This window comes from Perca flavescens, chromosome 6, assembly GCF_004354835.1.
Source record: "Perca flavescens isolate YP-PL-M2 chromosome 6, PFLA_1.0, whole genome shotgun sequence".
In the NCBI taxonomy this organism is placed as follows: domain Eukaryota; kingdom Metazoa; phylum Chordata; class Actinopteri; order Perciformes; family Percidae; genus Perca; species Perca flavescens.
This window is the reverse complement of record NC_041336.1, coordinates 484,374-502,050: the sequence shown is the minus strand read 5'-3', so window position 1 is coordinate 502,050 and position 17,677 is coordinate 484,374. Positions and strand designations below refer to the sequence as shown.

Genomic DNA, 17,677 nt, shown 5'->3' with positions numbered 1-17,677 from the left:
CTCAGGTAGCTTAGCATGGTAGCCTTCTAGCATGGTAGCATGATGAAGGCTAGAAGTGAGTGAGAAGCAGTAACATGAAGATGGAAAGAGAGAGTTTGTTGAATTGAGCTGCCTGTTAGCATGTTAGCTTAGCTTTGTTTTGTTGTTGTTTTCAGCACCAAGCAGCTGATCATCGATGTCATCAGGACACGGTCAGGTGACTCTGAACCTCTGTGTCACATGACCAGGTACACACACACACACACACACACACACACACACACACACACACACACACACACACATGTTAACCTTTACAACAGAGCCTCCTCTACACCTGTTAGACCATGTTTGATTCCAGAGATCTCTGCTATATATATATATATATATATATATATAGAAACCGAGAGCAGCAATGCTCCATGATGTAGATCTCCTTGAAGACCAGGCTGGTGTTAGAGGTCCCTCTAGAGGACAGAACCTGTAACAACAACACATGCTGATACTGGCTTTGACTATAAATAAGCCTGGGTAGTGGAGTACATGTTAATAACAGGCTGCATATGAGCATTACATATTCAAAGATTATTGGAATATTTAAAAAATATAACAAATGAAATTCAAATGGTGAGGAAGACTAGAATATGAGGAAGAATATGAAGAAGACTGACAGCTCTAACACACACACACACACAGAGAGACACACAAAGACCTGGTCCCAGGTGACTCTCAGCAGGTGAACTACAGTCAGCTGTCTCTCCTCTACAGGAAGTGTGTCATGATTGGCTGATGCAGCGGCGAGCTCGGCAGGATGCCCGCACGCCTGACAAGATGAAGAGGAACGAGTCGCTGGTCGCCAACGGCAACCTGAGTTTGGAGGAGAAGAAGAGGAAGATCCTGAGATGTCTTCGTCGTCTGGAGGGACTCGGAGTCCTGAGAGCCCCCCACCCCGAGAACCAGATCCTGCAGATGATCGCCAAGGTAACCAAACACACAGACACACACACAGAGAGAGACACACACACACACAGAGACACACACAGAGACACACACACACACAGAGAGACACACACACACAGAGACACACACACACACACACACACACACATTGGAAAATCTGAACTGGTCTGAAAACTAGACGATACATAAACTGATTTGGTAGAAACCGTGCTTGATATCAGAATGCCCATTCAGCCCAATAAAGGCCAACGTCTTGTCTTTGGTTTAAACTTTTAGCTATTTACCGAAGATTTACCATTAAAGTCTATGGGAAATTTCGTGCCGTTTTTTGCCTTTTTCGTAAAAACCGTGCGGCAAATCTCTTAGAAAAGTCATAGCAGACCATTCCTGGTCATTACACACGTTTTGATGTATTTTGTGTGCATGTGTTGGCAACGCTCCGTGACTAGTAGCAGGACAAAAATGTGGCGGGATAATAAGTATGGAGGATAATAGTCATTCTGCCGATTGCTGCAAATGCAGCACATCGGCACACTTAATAATAATAATAATAATAATAATAATAATAATAATAATAATAAAGTATTTGCTGTTGGTCCCTCAGGACATCCGTCAGCAGCGTGTGCACCGCCAGCGGCGAGGGGCGGAGCTTCAGAAACTCCGTCAGACTCTCAGCAGCCTGCAGGACAAGAGCAGCTTCCACAGCCAGCAGGTGGACTACTACAGACATTACATCACTTCCTGTCTGGACCACCTGACTCACAGCAGGTACAACACACACAGAGACAGACACACACAACTACACACACACAGACAGAGAGAGAGACACACACACTGACTCGCACAGAGGTGTCATGTTGTGATTGGCTGTGTGTTTCAGTAAGTCGACCAATAAGAAGAAGCTTCCTGCTCTGAGCTACAGCGCCGCCCGGCTGCAGGAGAAAGGAGTTCTGGTGGAGATCCAGGACCTGCCAGTTACACAGTGAGACACACACACACACACACACACACACACACACACACACACACACACACACACACACACAGATCCAGGACCTGCCAGCTACACAGTGAGACACACACACACACACACACACACACACACACACACACACACACACACACACACACACACACACACACACACACACACACAGATCCAGGACCTGCCAGCTACACAGTGAGACACACACACACACACACACACACACACACACACACACACACACACACACACACACACACAAAAACAACAAATAGACGGACCCGTTATCTGAAACGGTGATTTAACGTCACCGCTCATTTTACACACAGTTTAACAACAAAACTAAACGCTGAGTCACCATTACTAGCTACGTTTTTCATGTTGGGTTTGAGCGGTATGCACCCCTAGTGGGGAAGAGAAAGCACTTCCCACGAGATCACAGGTTCACTTAGTTTCAAATGGTTAGAGTAACATGCATGTCTGTATATGTATGTTTTCTTGTATGTTACTTGCCTCATGGAATATTTTCCATGTGTACTCATTTGCGTGTCTGTACATACAGAAGAAGGTTCAGTTAGTTTGAAGTGGTTATAATGGCATCAGTGAATGCTTGTTTCTTTGAACTGCTTTAATTTATCATTTTATTTCATCTATTTTAATCAATCATCATCTATTCTGTTGACTTTTCCTGTCTGCATTGTTCTATTGGCCAAGAGTGTGTAGTTTTATAAATCTATATATATATATATATATATATATATATATATATATATATATATATATATATATATATATTAGGTTAGGGTTGCAAGATGTTTCCAAAGTCAGTGAGTCTAATCTATTCTGTTGACTTTCCCTATCTGCGTTGTATTGAGAAGGTATTAAAAGGTATTGAATTTACCTCCAGGATTTCTGTATATCAGAGCTGCTCCCTCTTAGTGGATTAGTCGACTAATCGGTGGATCTGGTCTTAGTCATCTTAGATCTCTGTAGTCCATTAGTCATGTCTGATGCTGTTTTCATGCTGAATGACTTATTTCCAAGAACCGTACGAGCACATCTCTGGTAAACACAAGAATTAAGGGTTGACATTTTACCTAACAGATATCACCGGGAAACCTACTTTGATTACTTTATTTGTTGTGTAATGTTGTGTTTAAATATGCAAAGGAGGCATCATCTTATTCAATATATGCATCCTTTTGCATGACTCTTTGTGGAGAAACTCAGATTTACAGATCTGTCGATTAAATCAACTAATCGATTAGTCGATATAATTGAATGAGTGTTAGTGGACTAAGAATTTCTTCAATGGAGCACAGCCCTAATGTATACACCCTGTAGAAGACACTTATGTCATATTACGATATCCAAAATCTAAGACGATATCTAGTCTCATTTCATATTGATATAATATCCATATATTGCCCAGCTCTACTCTGATGTGATCTGATCTGGTGAGATCTGGTGTGATCTGGTCTGAAGTGAAGTGATCTGATGTGATCTGGTCTGAAGTGATCTGATCTGGTCTGATCTGAAGTGATCTGATGTGATCTGATCTGGAGTGATCTGATGTGATCTGGTCTGAAGTGATCTGATCTGGTCTGATCTGAAGTGATCTGATGTGATCTGTTCCAGGTTTAAGAACGTGGTCTTTGACATCGTCCCTGGACCGGAGAAAGGAACGTTCAACGTCAAAGCTCGATTCCTCGGCATCGAGATGGAAGAGTTCCCGCTCAAATACCAGGTAGGAGCTAACAGGCTAACATGCTCAAATACCAGGTAGGAGCTAACAGGGTAACACACTAACAGGCTAACACGCTCTAATACCAGGTAGGAGCTAACAGGCTAACATGCTCAAATACCAGGTAGGAGCTAACAGGGTAACACACTAACAGGCTAACACGCTCTAATACCAGGTAGGAGCTAACAGGCTAACATGCTCAAATACCAGGTAGGAGCTAACAGGGTAACACACTAACAGGCTAACACGCTCTAATACCAGGTAGGAGCTAACAGGCTAACATGCTCAAATACCAGGTAGGAGCTAACAGGGTAACACACTAACAGGCTAACACGCTCTAATACCAGGTAGGAGCTAACAGGGTAACACACTAACAGGCTAACATGCTCAAATACCAGGTAGGAGCTAACAGGGTACACACTAACAGGCTAACACGCTCTAATACCAGGTAGGAGCTAACAGGGTAACACACTAACAGGCTAACATGCTCAAATACCAGGTAGGAGCTAACAGGGTAACACACTAACAGGCTAACACGCTCTAATACCAGGTAGGAGCTAACAGGGTAACACACTAACAGGCTAACATGCTCAAATACCAGGTAGGAGCTAACAGGGTAACACACTAACAGGCTAACACGCTCTAATACCAGGTAGGAGCTAACAGGGTAACACACTAACAGGCTAACATGCTCAAATACCAGGTAGGAGCTAACAGGGTAACACACTAACGGGCTAACACGCTCTAATACCAGGTAGGAGCTAACAGGGTAACACACTAACAGGCTAACATGCTCAAATACCAGGTAGGAGCTAACAGGCTAACACACTAACAGGCTAACACGCTCTAATACCAGGTAGGAGCTAACAGGGTAACACACTAACAGGCTAACATGCTCAAATACCAGGTAGGAGCTAACAGGGTAACACACTAATGGGCTAACACGCTCTAATACCAGGTAGGAGCTAACAGGGTAACACACTAACAGGCTAACACGCTCTAATACCAGGTAGGAGCTAACGGGCTAACACGCTCTAATACCAGGTAGGAGCTAACAGGCTAACAAGTTCTATTACCAGGTAGGAGCTAACAGGCTAACAGGTGTGTAACGTGTGTATAACATGTATAATGTGTGTTTGTGTGTTTTAATGTGTGTGTGTGTGTTTAACGTGTGTGTATAATGTGTGTGTGTGTGTGTGTGTGTGTGTGTGTGTGTGTTTTTGTGTGTGTGTGTGTGTTTAACGTGTGTATAATGTCTTCAGGATCTGCTGCAGCTGCAGTACGAAGGCGTGGCCGTGATGAAGATGATCGACAAAGCCAAAATCAACGTCAACCTGCTCATCTTCCTCCTCAACAAGAAGTTCTTCAAGAAATGAAGTCCTGCTCTTCTTCTACACACCTATCTCTGGTTTAATATCTACAACAGAGTGACCAATCCTCTCTACACTCCTATCTCTGGTTTAATATCTACAACAGAGTGACCCATCCTCTCTACGCTCCTATCTCTGGTTTAATATCTACAACAGAGTGACCCATCCTCTCTACTCTCCTATCTCTGGTTTTATATCTACAACAGAGTGACCCATCCTCTCTACACTCCTATCTCTGGTTTTATATCTACAACAGAGTGACCCATCCTCTCTACGCTCCTATCTCTGGTTTAATATCTACAACAGAGTGACCCATCCTCTCTACGCCTATCTCTGGTTTAATATCTACAACAGAGTGACCCATCCTCTCTATCTCCTATCTCTGGTTTTATATCTACAACAGAGTGACCCCTCCTCTCTATCTCTGGTTTTATATCTACAACAGAGTGACCCCTCCTCTCTACACTCCTATCTCTGGTTTAATATCTACAACAGAGTGACCCATCCTCTCTACACTCCTATCTCTGGTTTTGTATGCTACTACATCATGTTTTTATATATCTCATAACTAACTAACCAATCAGCTAAGCTTTATCGACATGTTATTGCTGCATTATTGCACATTTTAATAAGGGAACCAAATAGTTAAATAATCATGAGACAGGGTTAGTGTTGGGCATCTTCTCTACACTCCTATCTCTGCTGTTATGTCACTACGTTATCTTTGATATATATATTATATATCTATCTCTATATACGTCACTGTACTTGTGTTTGTCTCTCTCTCTCAACGTGTAGTTCTGCTTCCTGTCTGTGTTTTGATCTCACTAGAGTTTAAACAGAGTGAAGCATCTTCTCTACACTCCACTCTGTTTTTATTTCCTGCTAATCAAACAGAGTGAGACATCTTTCTGGCTCCTATCTCTGCTCAGGTTTATTATTAATAAACAGACACAAGCTGATCATTTAAGAGATATCATGTACCTTCAACACTAGTCTTATTTTGGAGGGTGTAGTTTGTTCGAGGCCATAAATCAGGAACCAGAATCTGAGTTATGATATGATCTTTGAGTTTAAATACATTTTAGAAAAGAAGCTGCTCTGATCAATAACTGTACATATTTTCTGTCACTTTCTGTTTTTTTCTCTTTTAGTTTTTCTTTTTGAAACGTGTTAATAATAATAAACTGAATTTCTATAGCGCTTTTCAGACTCAACGTGTTTTGACTTCATTAAATATGTGAATATGTGAACATCTTTAGCTGTTGTTTGATTGGTCGATTGATACAGATCAGGGCTGTTGGAGCCATTACACCACAGTTTTTTACTTTAATGGAGAGTCTTTTACCAACTCCTCCATTAGGCCAATGAGATTAGAGGATTATATTAGGCCAATGAGATTGGGGGATTATATTAGGCCAATGAGATTAGGGGATTATTGGCACGAAGAAGACATTACACCACTTAGTTTGATTTGGTTTATATATCACGTTGGTTATGCTAATTAATCAGCAATTTAATGTTTATATACCTCGTTGGTTATGATAATCATCAGTTTAATGTTTATATATCACGTTGGTTATGTTAATTAATCATCAGTTTAATGTTTATATATCACGTTGGTTATGATAATTAATCATCAGTTTAATGTTTATATATCACGTTGGTTATGCTAATTAATCAGCAGTTTAATGTTTATATATCACGTTGGTTATGCTAATTAATCAGCAGTTTAATGTTTATATACCTCGTTGGTTATGCTAATTAATCAGCAGATTAATGTTTATATACCACGTTGGTTATGCTAATTAATCAGCAGTTTAATGTTTATATACCACGTTGGTTATGCTAATTAATCAGCAGTTTAATGTTTATATACCTCGTTGGTTATGATAATTAATCAGCAGTTTAATGTTTATATACCTCGTTGGTTATGCTCATTAATCAGCAGATTAATGTTTATATATCACGTTGGTTATGCTAATTAATCAGCAGTTTAATGTTTATATCTTGTTGGTTATGCTCATTAATCAGCAGTTTAATGTTTATATATCACGTTGGTTATGATAATTAATCAGCAGTTTAATGTTTATATACCTCGTTGGTTATGATAATTAATCAGCAGTTTAATGTTTATATATCACGTTGGTTATGCTAATTAATCATCAGTTTAATGTTTATATACCTCGTTGGTTATGCTAATTAATCAGCAGTTTAATGTTTATATATCACGTTGGTTATGCTAATTAATCAGCAGTTTAATGTTTGAACCCTGGCTGGAGCGTTGCCTTTGGGAAGACATCCAGGTAATCAGACAGAGATCCACACAGGTTAGAGGTTGCCAGGTTGAGGGTTGTGGGTTGCCAGGTTGAGGGTTAGAGGTTGCCAGGTTGAGGGTTATAGGTTGCCAGGTTGAGGGTTACAGGTTGCCAGGTTGAGGGTTAGAGGTTGCCAGGTTGAGGGTTATAGGTTGCCAGGTTGAGGGTTACAGGTTGCCAGGTTGAGGGTTATAGGTTGCCAGGTTGGGGGTTACAGGTTGCCAGGTTGAGGGCTATAGGTTGCCAGGTTGGGGGTTATAGGTTGCCAGGTTGAGGGTTATAGGTTGCCAGGTTGAGGGTCACAGGTTACCAGGTTGAGGGTTGCCAGGTTGAGGGTTATAGGTTGCCAGGTTGAGGGTTACAGGTTTCCAGGTTGAGGGTGCTATAGGTTGCCAGGTTGAGGGTTACAGGTTGCCAGGTTGAGGGTTATAGGTTGCCAGGTTGAGGGGTATAGGTTGCCAGGTTGAGGGTTACAGGTTTCCAGGTTGAGGGCTACAGGTTGCCAGGTTGAGGGGTATAAGTTGCCAGGTTGAGGGTTATAGGTTGCCAGGTTGAGGGTTACAGGTTTTCAGGTTGAGGGCTATAGGTTGCCAGGTTGAGGGGTATAGGTTGCCAGGTTGAGGGTTATAGGTTTCCAAGTTGAGGGTTATAGGTTTCCAGGTTGAGGGCTATCGGTAGCCAGGTTGAGGGCTATTATAGGTTGCCAGGTTGAGGGCTATTATAGGTTGCCAGGTTGAGGGCTATTATAGGTTGTCAGGTTGAGGGCTATTATAGGTTGCCAGGTTTATAGTTTTCATTCTCTTGATATGATCATATTAATCTGCTGTATGTCTCGTTAGTGTTGAGCTCTGACTGTCAGACTGTAAAACACGTTGAGCTGCTTTAATGTGAGAAAAGTGCTGAGTCATGAATCAGCTCATAGCTCCTCCAAATAATAAGAAACACAAGACCACACGTTGTTAAGAGTTGAACTGTTTTATTCAACAGGATTTATTCATCAGGTAGTAACAGATTACTCTGATTCATCAGGTAGTAATAGATTACTCTGATTCATCAGGTAGTAATAGATTACTCTGGTTCATCAGGTAGTAATAGATTACTCTGATTCATCAGGTAGTAATAGATTACTCTGGTTCATCAGGTAGTAATAGATTACTCTGGTTTATCAGGTAGTAACAGATTACTCTGGTTTATCAGGTAGTAATAGATTACTCTGGTTCATCAGTTAGTAATAGATTACTCTGGTTCATCAGGTAGTAACAGATTACTCTGATTCATCAGGTAGTAACAGATTACTCTGATTCATCAGGTAGTAACAGATTACTCTGATACATCAGGTAGTAATAGATTACTCTGGTACATCAGGTAGTAATAGATTACTCTGGTTCATCATTTAGTAATAGATTACTCTGTTTGATCAGGTACTAATAGATTACTCTGGTTCATCAGGTACTAATAGATTACTCTGGTTCATCAGGTAGTAATAGATTACTTTGAAGGACGAGGCAAGGCGGTATACACACCACTTACAAAGTGTTTAGGATTGCCATCGGGGAAACATTCGACTTTAATTTTCCCGTAGCGAAGGTCACTTTTATAATTACACGGATAGGGCTTGATTTGTTTTTCTGTGCTGGTGCATTCAACAGCATAGAAAAGTCCTGGGGTTGTTTTGTCGTCCCTCCCACAGGCGGCTTTGATGTCATCATACTTCGCGTTGATGAAGGTATTGAAGCTCTTACAGTTGTCGCTGTTTGGCTCTTTGATTTCTCTTTCCTGCATTAAGTCGGTACAAAAACTCTTCTTCTCTAAGTATTTAGTTATATCAGATGACTCGTGGAGTGGAAAATAGATATGCTTCCATCCAAAAGTCTGTACAGGGGGCAGAGCATCTGCAGGTTCTGGTCCCAGGAACATGAGAGCAGCAGAGATCAGCAGAACACCAGCAAAGATAGAGATCTTCATGTTGATCTGGAGAACACAGAGTTATAAAAGCTGTTAAAGACTTTACTCTGACATATCTAACATCTCATTATATTATCATATAAAAGCTGTTAGAGACTTTACTCTGACATATCTAACATCTCTTTATATTATCATATAAAAGCTGTTAGAGACTTAACTCTGACATATCTAACATCTATTTATATTATCATATAAAAGCTGTTAGAGACTTTACTCTGACATATCTAACATCTCTTTATATTATCATATAAAAGCTGTTAGAGACTTTACTCTGACATATCTAACATCTCTTTATATTATCATATAAAAGCTGTTAAAGACTTTACTCTGACATATCTAACATCTCTTTATATTATCATATAAAAGCTGTTAAAGACTTTACTCTGACATATCTAACATCTCTTTATATTATCATATAAAAGCTGTTAAAGACTTTACTCTGACATATCTAACATCTCTTTATATTATCATATAAAAGCTGTTAAAGACTTTACTCTGACATATCTAACATCTCTTTATATTATCATATAAAAGCTGTTAAAGACTTTACTCTGACATATCTAACATCTCTTTATATTATCATATAAAAGCTGTTAAAGACTTTACTCTGACATATCTAACATCTCTTTATATTATCATATAAAAGCTGTTAGAGACTTTACTCTGACATATCTAACATCTCTTTATATTATCATATAAAAGCTGTTAAAGACTTTACTCTGACATATCTAACATCTCTTTATATTATCATATAAAAGCTGTTAAAGACTTTACTCTGACATATCTAACATCTCTTTATATTATCATATAAAAGCTGTTAAAGACTTTACTCTGACATATCTAACATCTCTTTATATTATCATATAAAAGCTGTTAGAGACTTTACTTGACATATCTAACATCTCTTTATATTATCATATAAAAGCTGTTAGAGACTTTGCTCTGACATATCTAACATCTCTTTATATTATCATATAAAAGCTGTTAAAGACTTTACTCTGACATATCTAACATCTCTTTATATTATATAAAAAAGCTGTTAGAGACTTTACTCTGACATATCTAACAACTCTTTATATTATCATATAAAAGCTGTTAGAGACTTTACTCTGACATATCTAACATCTCTTTATATTATCATATAAAAGCTGTTAGAGACTTAACTCTGACATATCTAACATCTCTTTATATTATCATATAAAAGCTGTTAAAGACTTTACTCTGACATATCTAACATCTCTTTATATTATCATATAAAAGCTGTTAGAGACTTTACTCTGACATATCTAACATCTCTTTATATTATCATATAAAAGCTGTTAAAGACTTTACTCTGACATATCTAACATCTCTTTATATTATCATATAAAAGCTGTTAAAGACTTTACTCTGACATATCTAACATCTCTTTATATTATCATATAAAAGCTGTTAAAGACTTTACTCTGACATATCTAACATCTCTTTATATTATCATATAAAAGCTGTTAGAGACTTTACTCTGACATATCTAACATCTCTTTATATTATCATATAAAAGCTGTTAGAGACTTTGTTTGACATATCTAACATCTCTTTATATTATCATATAAAAGCTGTTAAAGACTTTACTCTGACATATCTAACATCTCTTTATATTATATAAAAGCTGTTAGAGACTTTACTCTGACATATCTAACATCTCTTTATATTATCATATAAAAGCTGTTAGAGACTTTACTCTGACATATCTAACATCTCTTTACATTATCATATAAAAGCTGTTAAAGACTTTACTCTGACATATCTAACATCTCTTTATATTATCATATAAAAGCTGTTAAAGACTTTACTCTGACATATCTAACATCTCTTTATATTATCATATAAAAGCTGTTAAAGACTTTACTCTGACATATCTAACATCTCTTTATATTATCATATAAAAGCTGTTAGAGACTTTACTCTGACATATCTAACATCTCTTTATATTATCATATAAAAGCTGTTAAAGACTTTACTCTGACATATCTAACATCTCTTTATATTATCATATAAAAGCTGTTAAAGACTTTACTCTGACATATCTAACATCTCTTTATATTATCATATAAAAGCTGTTAAAGACTTTACTCTGACATATCTAACATCTCTTTATATTATCATATAAAAGCTGTTAGAGACTTTACTCTGACATATCTAACATCTCTTTATATTATCATATAAAAGCTGTTAGAGACTTTGTTTGACATATCTAACATCTCTTTATATTATCATATAAAAGCTGTTAAAGACTTTACTCTGACATATCTAACATCTCTTTATATTATATAAAAGCTGTTAGAGACTTTACTCTGACATATCTAACAACTCTTTATATTATCATATAAAAGCTGTTAGAGACTTTACTCTGACATATCTAACATCTCTTTATATTATCATATAAAAGCTGTTAGAGACTTAACTCTGACATATCTAACATCTATTTATATTATCATATAAAAGCTGTTAGAGACTTTACTCTGACATATCTAACATCTCTTCATATTATCATATAAAAGCTGTTAGAGACTTTACTCTGACATATCTAACATCTCTTTATATTATCATATAAAAGCTGTTAGAGACTTTACTCTGACATATCTAACATCTCTTTATATTATCATATAAAAGCTGTTAAAGACTTTACTCTGACATATCTAACATCTCTTTATATTATCATATAAAAGCTGTTAAAGACTTTACTCTGACATATCTAACATCTCTTTATATTATCATATAAAAGCTGTTAAAGACTTTACTCTGACATATCTAACATCTCTTTATATTATCATATAAAAGCTGTTAGAGACTTTACTCTGACATATCTAACATCTCTTTATATTATCATATAAAAGCTGTTAAAGACTTTACTCTGACATATCTAACATCTCTTTATATTATCATATAAAAGCTGTTAAAGACTTTACTCTGACATATCTAACATCTCTTTATATTATCATATAAAAGCTGTTAAAGACTTTACTCTGACATATCTAACATCTCTTTATATTATCATATAAAAGCTGTTAAAGACTTTACTCTGACATATCTAACATCTCTTTATATTATCATATAAAAGCTGTTAAAGACTTTACTCTGACATATCTAACATCTCTTTATATTATATAAAAGCTGTTAGAGACTTTACTCTGACATATCTAACATCTCTTTATATTATCATATAAAAGCTGTTAGAGACTTTACTCTGACATATCTAACATCTCTTTATATTATCATATAAAAAGCTGTTAAAGACTTTACTCTTACATATCTAACATCTCTTTATATTATCATATAAAAGCTGTTAAAGACTTTACTCTGACATATCTAACATCTCTTTATATTATCATATAAAAGCTGTTAAAGACTTTACTCTGACATATCTAACATCTCTTTATATTATCATATAAAAGCTGTTAGAGACTTTACTCTGACATATCTAACATCTCTTTATATTATCATATAAAAGCTGTTAAAGACTTTACTCTGACATATCTAACATCTCTTTATATTATCATATAAAAGCTGTTAAAGACTTCACTCTGACATATCTAACATCTCTTTATATTATCATATAAAAGCTGTTAAAGACTTTACTCTGACATATCTAACATCTCTTTATATTATCATATAAAAGCTGTTAGAGACTTTACTCTGACATATCTAACATCTCTTTATATTATCATATAAAAGCTGTTAGAGACTTTGTTTGACATATCTAACATCTCTTTATATTATCATATAAAAGCTGTTAAAGACTTTACTCTGACATATCTAACATCTCTTTATATTATATAAAAGCTGTTAGAGACTTTACTCTGACATATCTAACAACTCTTTATATTATCATATAAAAAGCTGTTAGAGACTTTACTCTGACATATCTAACATCTCTTTATATTATCATATAAAAGCTGTTAGAGACTTAACTCTGACATATCTAACATCTATTTATATTATCATATAAAAGCTGTTAGAGACTTTACTCTGACATATCTAACATCTCTTCATATTATCATATAAAAGCTGTTAGAGACTTTACTCTGACATATCTAACATCTCTTTATATTATCATATAAAAGCTGTTAGAGACTTTACTCTGACATATCTAACATCTCTTTATATTATCATATAAAAGCTGTTAAAGACTTTACTCTGACATATCTAACATCTCTTTATATTATCATATAAAAGCTGTTAAAGACTTTACTCTGACATATCTAACATCTCTTTATATTATCATATAAAAGCTGTTAAAGACTTTACTCTGACATATCTAACATCTCTTTATATTATCATATAAAAAGCTGTTAGAGACTTTACTCTGACATATCTAACATCTCTTTATATTATCATATAAAAGCTGTTAAAGACTTTACTCTGACATATCTAACATCTCTTTATATTATCATATAAAAGCTGTTAAAGACTTTACTCTGACATATCTAACATCTCTTTATATTATCATATAAAAGCTGTTAAAGACTTTACTCTGACATATCTAACATCTCTTTATATTATCATATAAAAGCTGTTAGAGACTTTACTCTGACATATCTAACATCTCTTTATATTATCATATAAAAGCTGTTAGAGACTTTGCTCTGACATATCTAACATCTCTTTATATTATCATATAAAAGCTGTTAAAGACTTTACTCTGACATATCTAACATCTCTTTATATTATATAAAAGCTGTTAGAGACTTTACTCTGACATATCTAACAACTCTTTATATTATCATATAAAAGCTGTTAGAGACTTTACTCTGACATATCTAACATCTCTTTATATTATCATATAAAAGCTGTTAGAGACTTTACTCTGACATATCTACCATCTCTTTATATTATCATATAAAAGCTGTTAGAGACATTACTCTGACATATCTACCATCTCTTTATATTATCATATAAAAGCTGTTAGAGACATTACTCTGACATATCTACCATCTCTTTATATTATCATATAAAAGCTGTTAGAGACTTTACTCTGACATATCTACCATCTATTTATATTATCATATAAAAGCTGTTAGAGACATTACTCTGACATATCTAACATCTCTTTATATTATCATATAAAAGCTGTTAAAGACTTTACTCTGACATATCTAACATCTCTTTATATTATCATATAAAAGCTGTTAGAGACTTTACTCTGACATATCTAACATCTCTTTATATTATCATATAAAAGCTGTTAGAGACTTAACTCTGATATATCTAACATCTATTTATATTATCATATAAAAGCTGTTAGAGAATTTACTCTGACATATCTAACATCTCTTCATATTATCATATAAAAGCTGTTAGAGACTTTACTCTGACATATCTAACATCTCTTCATATTATCATATAAAAGCTGTTAGAGACTTTACTCTGACATATCTAACATCTCTTTATATTATCATATAAAAGCTGTTAAAGACTTTACTCTGACATATCTAACATCTCTTTATATTATCATATAAAAGCTGTTAAAGACTTTACTCTGACATATCTAACATCTCTTTATATTATCATATAAAAGCTGTTAGAGACTTTACTCTGACATATCTAACATCTCTTTATATTATCATGTAAAAGCTGTTAGAGACTTTACTCTGACATATCTAACATCTCTTTATATTATCATATAAAAGTTGTTAGAGACTTTACTCTGACATATCTAACATCTCTTTATATTATCATATAAAAGCTGTTAAAGACTTTACTCTGACATATCTAACATCTCTTTATATTATATAAAAGCTGTTAGAGACTTTACTCTGATATATCTAACATCTCTTTATATTATCATATAAAAGCTGTTAGAGACTTTACTCTGACATATCTAACATCTCTTTATATTATCATATAAAAGCTGTTAGAGACTTTACTCTGACATATCTAACATCTCTTTATATTATCATATAAAAGCTGTTAAAGACTTTACTCTGACATATCTAACATCTCTTTATATTATCATATAAAAGCTGTTAGAGACTTTACTCTGACATATCTAACATCTCTTTATATTATCATATAAAAGCTGTTAGAGACTTTACTCTGACATATCTAACATCTCTTTATATTATCATATAAAAGCTGTTAAAGACTTTACTCTGACATATCTAACATCTCTTTATATTATATAAAAGCTGTTAGAGACTTTACTCTGATATATCTAACATCTCTTTATATTATCATATAAAAGCTGTTAGAGACTTTACTCTGACATATCTAACATCTCTTTATATTATCATATAAAAGCTGTTAGAGACTTTACTCTGACATATCTAACATCTCTTTATATTATCATATAAAAGCTGTTAAAGACTTTACTCTGACATATCTAACATCTCTTTATATTATCATATAAAAGCTGTTAAAGACTTTACTCTGACATATCTAACATCTCTTTATATTATCATATAAAAGCTGTTAGAGACTTTACTCTGACATATCTAACATCTCTTTATATTATCATATAAAAGCTGTTAGAGACTTTACTCTGACATATCTAACATCTCTTTATATTATCATATAAAAGCTGTTAAAGACTTTACTCTGACATATCTAACATCTCTTTATATTATCATATAAAAGCTGTTAAAGACTTTACTCTGACATATCAAAGATCTCTTTATATTATCATATAAAAGCTGTTAGAGACTTTACTCTGATATATCTAACATCTCTTTATATTATCATATAAAAGCTGTTAGAGACTTTACTCTGACATATCTAACATCTCTTTATATTATTATATAAAAGCTGTTAGAGACTTTACTCTGACATATCTACCATCTATTTATATTATCATATAAAAGCTGTTAGAGACTTTACTCTGACATATCTACCATCTCTTTATATTATCATATAAAAGCTGTTAAAGACTTTACTCTGACATATCTACCATCTCTTTATATTATCATATAAAAGCTGTTAGAGACTTTACTCTGACATATCTAAAATCTCTTTATATTATCATATAAAAGCTGTTAGAGACTTTACTCTGACATATCTAACATCTCTTTATATTATCATATACAAGGGTAGAGACTTTACTCTGACATATCTAACATCTCTTTATATTATCATATAAAAGCTGTTAGAGACTTTACTCTGACATATCTAACATCTCTTTATATTATCATATAAAAGCTGTTAGAGACTTTACTCTGACATATCTAACATCTCTTTATATTATCATATAAAACCTAATAAAAAAGAAGCAAGAACGACAAATAAAGTTACACAAAACGACAAAAATGTTGAAAAAGGGTCAAACAAACAAAAAGAGCCTCTGAAGTAAATGGACTGTGTTTATATAGCTCTTTTATAGTCTTAACTACTACTCAAAGCTCTTTTACATAGTACAGGAACCGTTCACACACATTCATACACTGTGGCCGAGGCTGCCGTACAAGGTGCCACCTGCTCATCAGATAAACGCTCACAAGTTTGAATGTCTTAGAGACAGAAAAAGCATTTCATTCTGTGCTGCGTGTCGCCCCCCCCCTCCCCTTTCCTGTCTAAAGATGTCACAATAAAAGTCCAAAAAATAATCTTAAAAAATAGTGTCTGAAAAACATCAACCAAAGTATTTTTATTTTCTAAATGCTTTTAAACTTCTTCCTGAATGTTCAATGTGCAGAATTATCAGATTTGGTTTTTCACTTAAAATTAAGGAAATCTATGGAATTTTTACTTAACATTTGTTTTTAGTTTGATAAATGTCTCATTTATTTGGAGTGGTGCAGAGCTCAAAAACTCCCCAAAAAATTATATATTACCAATATAGTGTGCACACAATACAATACCTGCACACAGGATTAAATACATTTCATAAACAGGTTCAGCAGATTTCTTTCTGTAGAAGAAATCCATAAAGTACTGATGCAGCGAGAGGAAGTTAGACAAATGAAACAATAAAGGGAAAATAGTTTTTGTCCTTGCGGCTGAATCAGAATCCGAGAAGTTTAAATGTGTTAAAGAGAGAATAATAATCTAAAGTATATTTACCTGAATAACAGGAGAGAGATGAGTTCTAGAGTCAGCAGCAGGAGAGATACCCGGAATATCACATGATAATAATACACACTACGTTACATCACATTTAACTACATTACATCACATTTAACTACATTCCATTACAGTTAACTAGATTACATCACAATTAACTACATTACATCACATTTAACTACGTTACATTACAGTTAACTAGATTACATCACATTTAACTACGTTACGTTACAGTTATCTAAAACGTGGCGACAAAACTGTCAAAAAGCAGTGACAAAAAGTGTCAAAAAAGGGTCAAAAGTGTCAAGAATAGAACATAATT

General features: G+C 34.5%; 2 protein-coding genes across 2 annotated transcripts; one reads left to right on the top strand and one right to left on the bottom strand.

Moving 5' to 3' along the window:
* Positions 1-753: 753 nt before the first annotated feature.
* Positions 754-5,350, top strand: LOC114556649 (ras GTPase-activating-like protein IQGAP3). The gene is made up of 5 exons (XM_028579652.1): positions 754-960; positions 1,544-1,707; positions 1,820-1,921; positions 3,563-3,671; positions 4,931-5,350. Exons 1-5 carry the CDS (start codon positions 769-771, stop codon positions 5,042-5,044), a joined length of 681 nt encoding a protein of 226 aa, XP_028435453.1. The 5' UTR covers positions 754-768; the 3' UTR covers positions 5,045-5,350.
* A 3,475-nt stretch (positions 5,351-8,825) lies between these two features.
* LOC114556651 (angiogenin-like) lies at positions 8,826-17,400 on the bottom strand. The gene is made up of 2 exons (XM_028579653.1): positions 17,356-17,400; positions 8,826-9,327 (listed from the first exon to the last, which is right to left on the bottom strand). Exon 2 carries the CDS (start codon positions 9,319-9,321, stop codon positions 8,845-8,847), a length of 477 nt encoding a protein of 158 aa, XP_028435454.1. The 5' UTR covers positions 9,322-9,327; positions 17,356-17,400; the 3' UTR covers positions 8,826-8,844.
* Between the last annotated feature and the right edge of the window lie 277 nt (positions 17,401-17,677).

What these genes read in the sequence shown, in the direction of transcription:
- LOC114556649 (XM_028579652.1), top strand. Translation starts at nt 769, where the DNA reads ATGCAGCGGCGAGCTCGGCAGGATGCCCGCACGCCTGACAAGATGAAG. An exon ending in TCCTGCAGATGATCGCCAAG is followed by an intron (nt 961 to 1,543) that starts GTAACCAAACAC and finishes TTGGTCCCTCAG; the next exon opens with GACATCCGTCAGCAGCGTGT. An exon ending in AGTTCCCGCTCAAATACCAG is followed by an intron (nt 3,672 to 4,930) that starts GTAGGAGCTAAC and finishes TAATGTCTTCAG; the next exon opens with GATCTGCTGCAGCTGCAGTA.
- LOC114556651 (XM_028579653.1), bottom strand. Translation starts at nt 9,321, where the DNA reads ATGAAGATCTCTATCTTTGCTGGTGTTCTGCTGATCTCTGCTGCTCTC.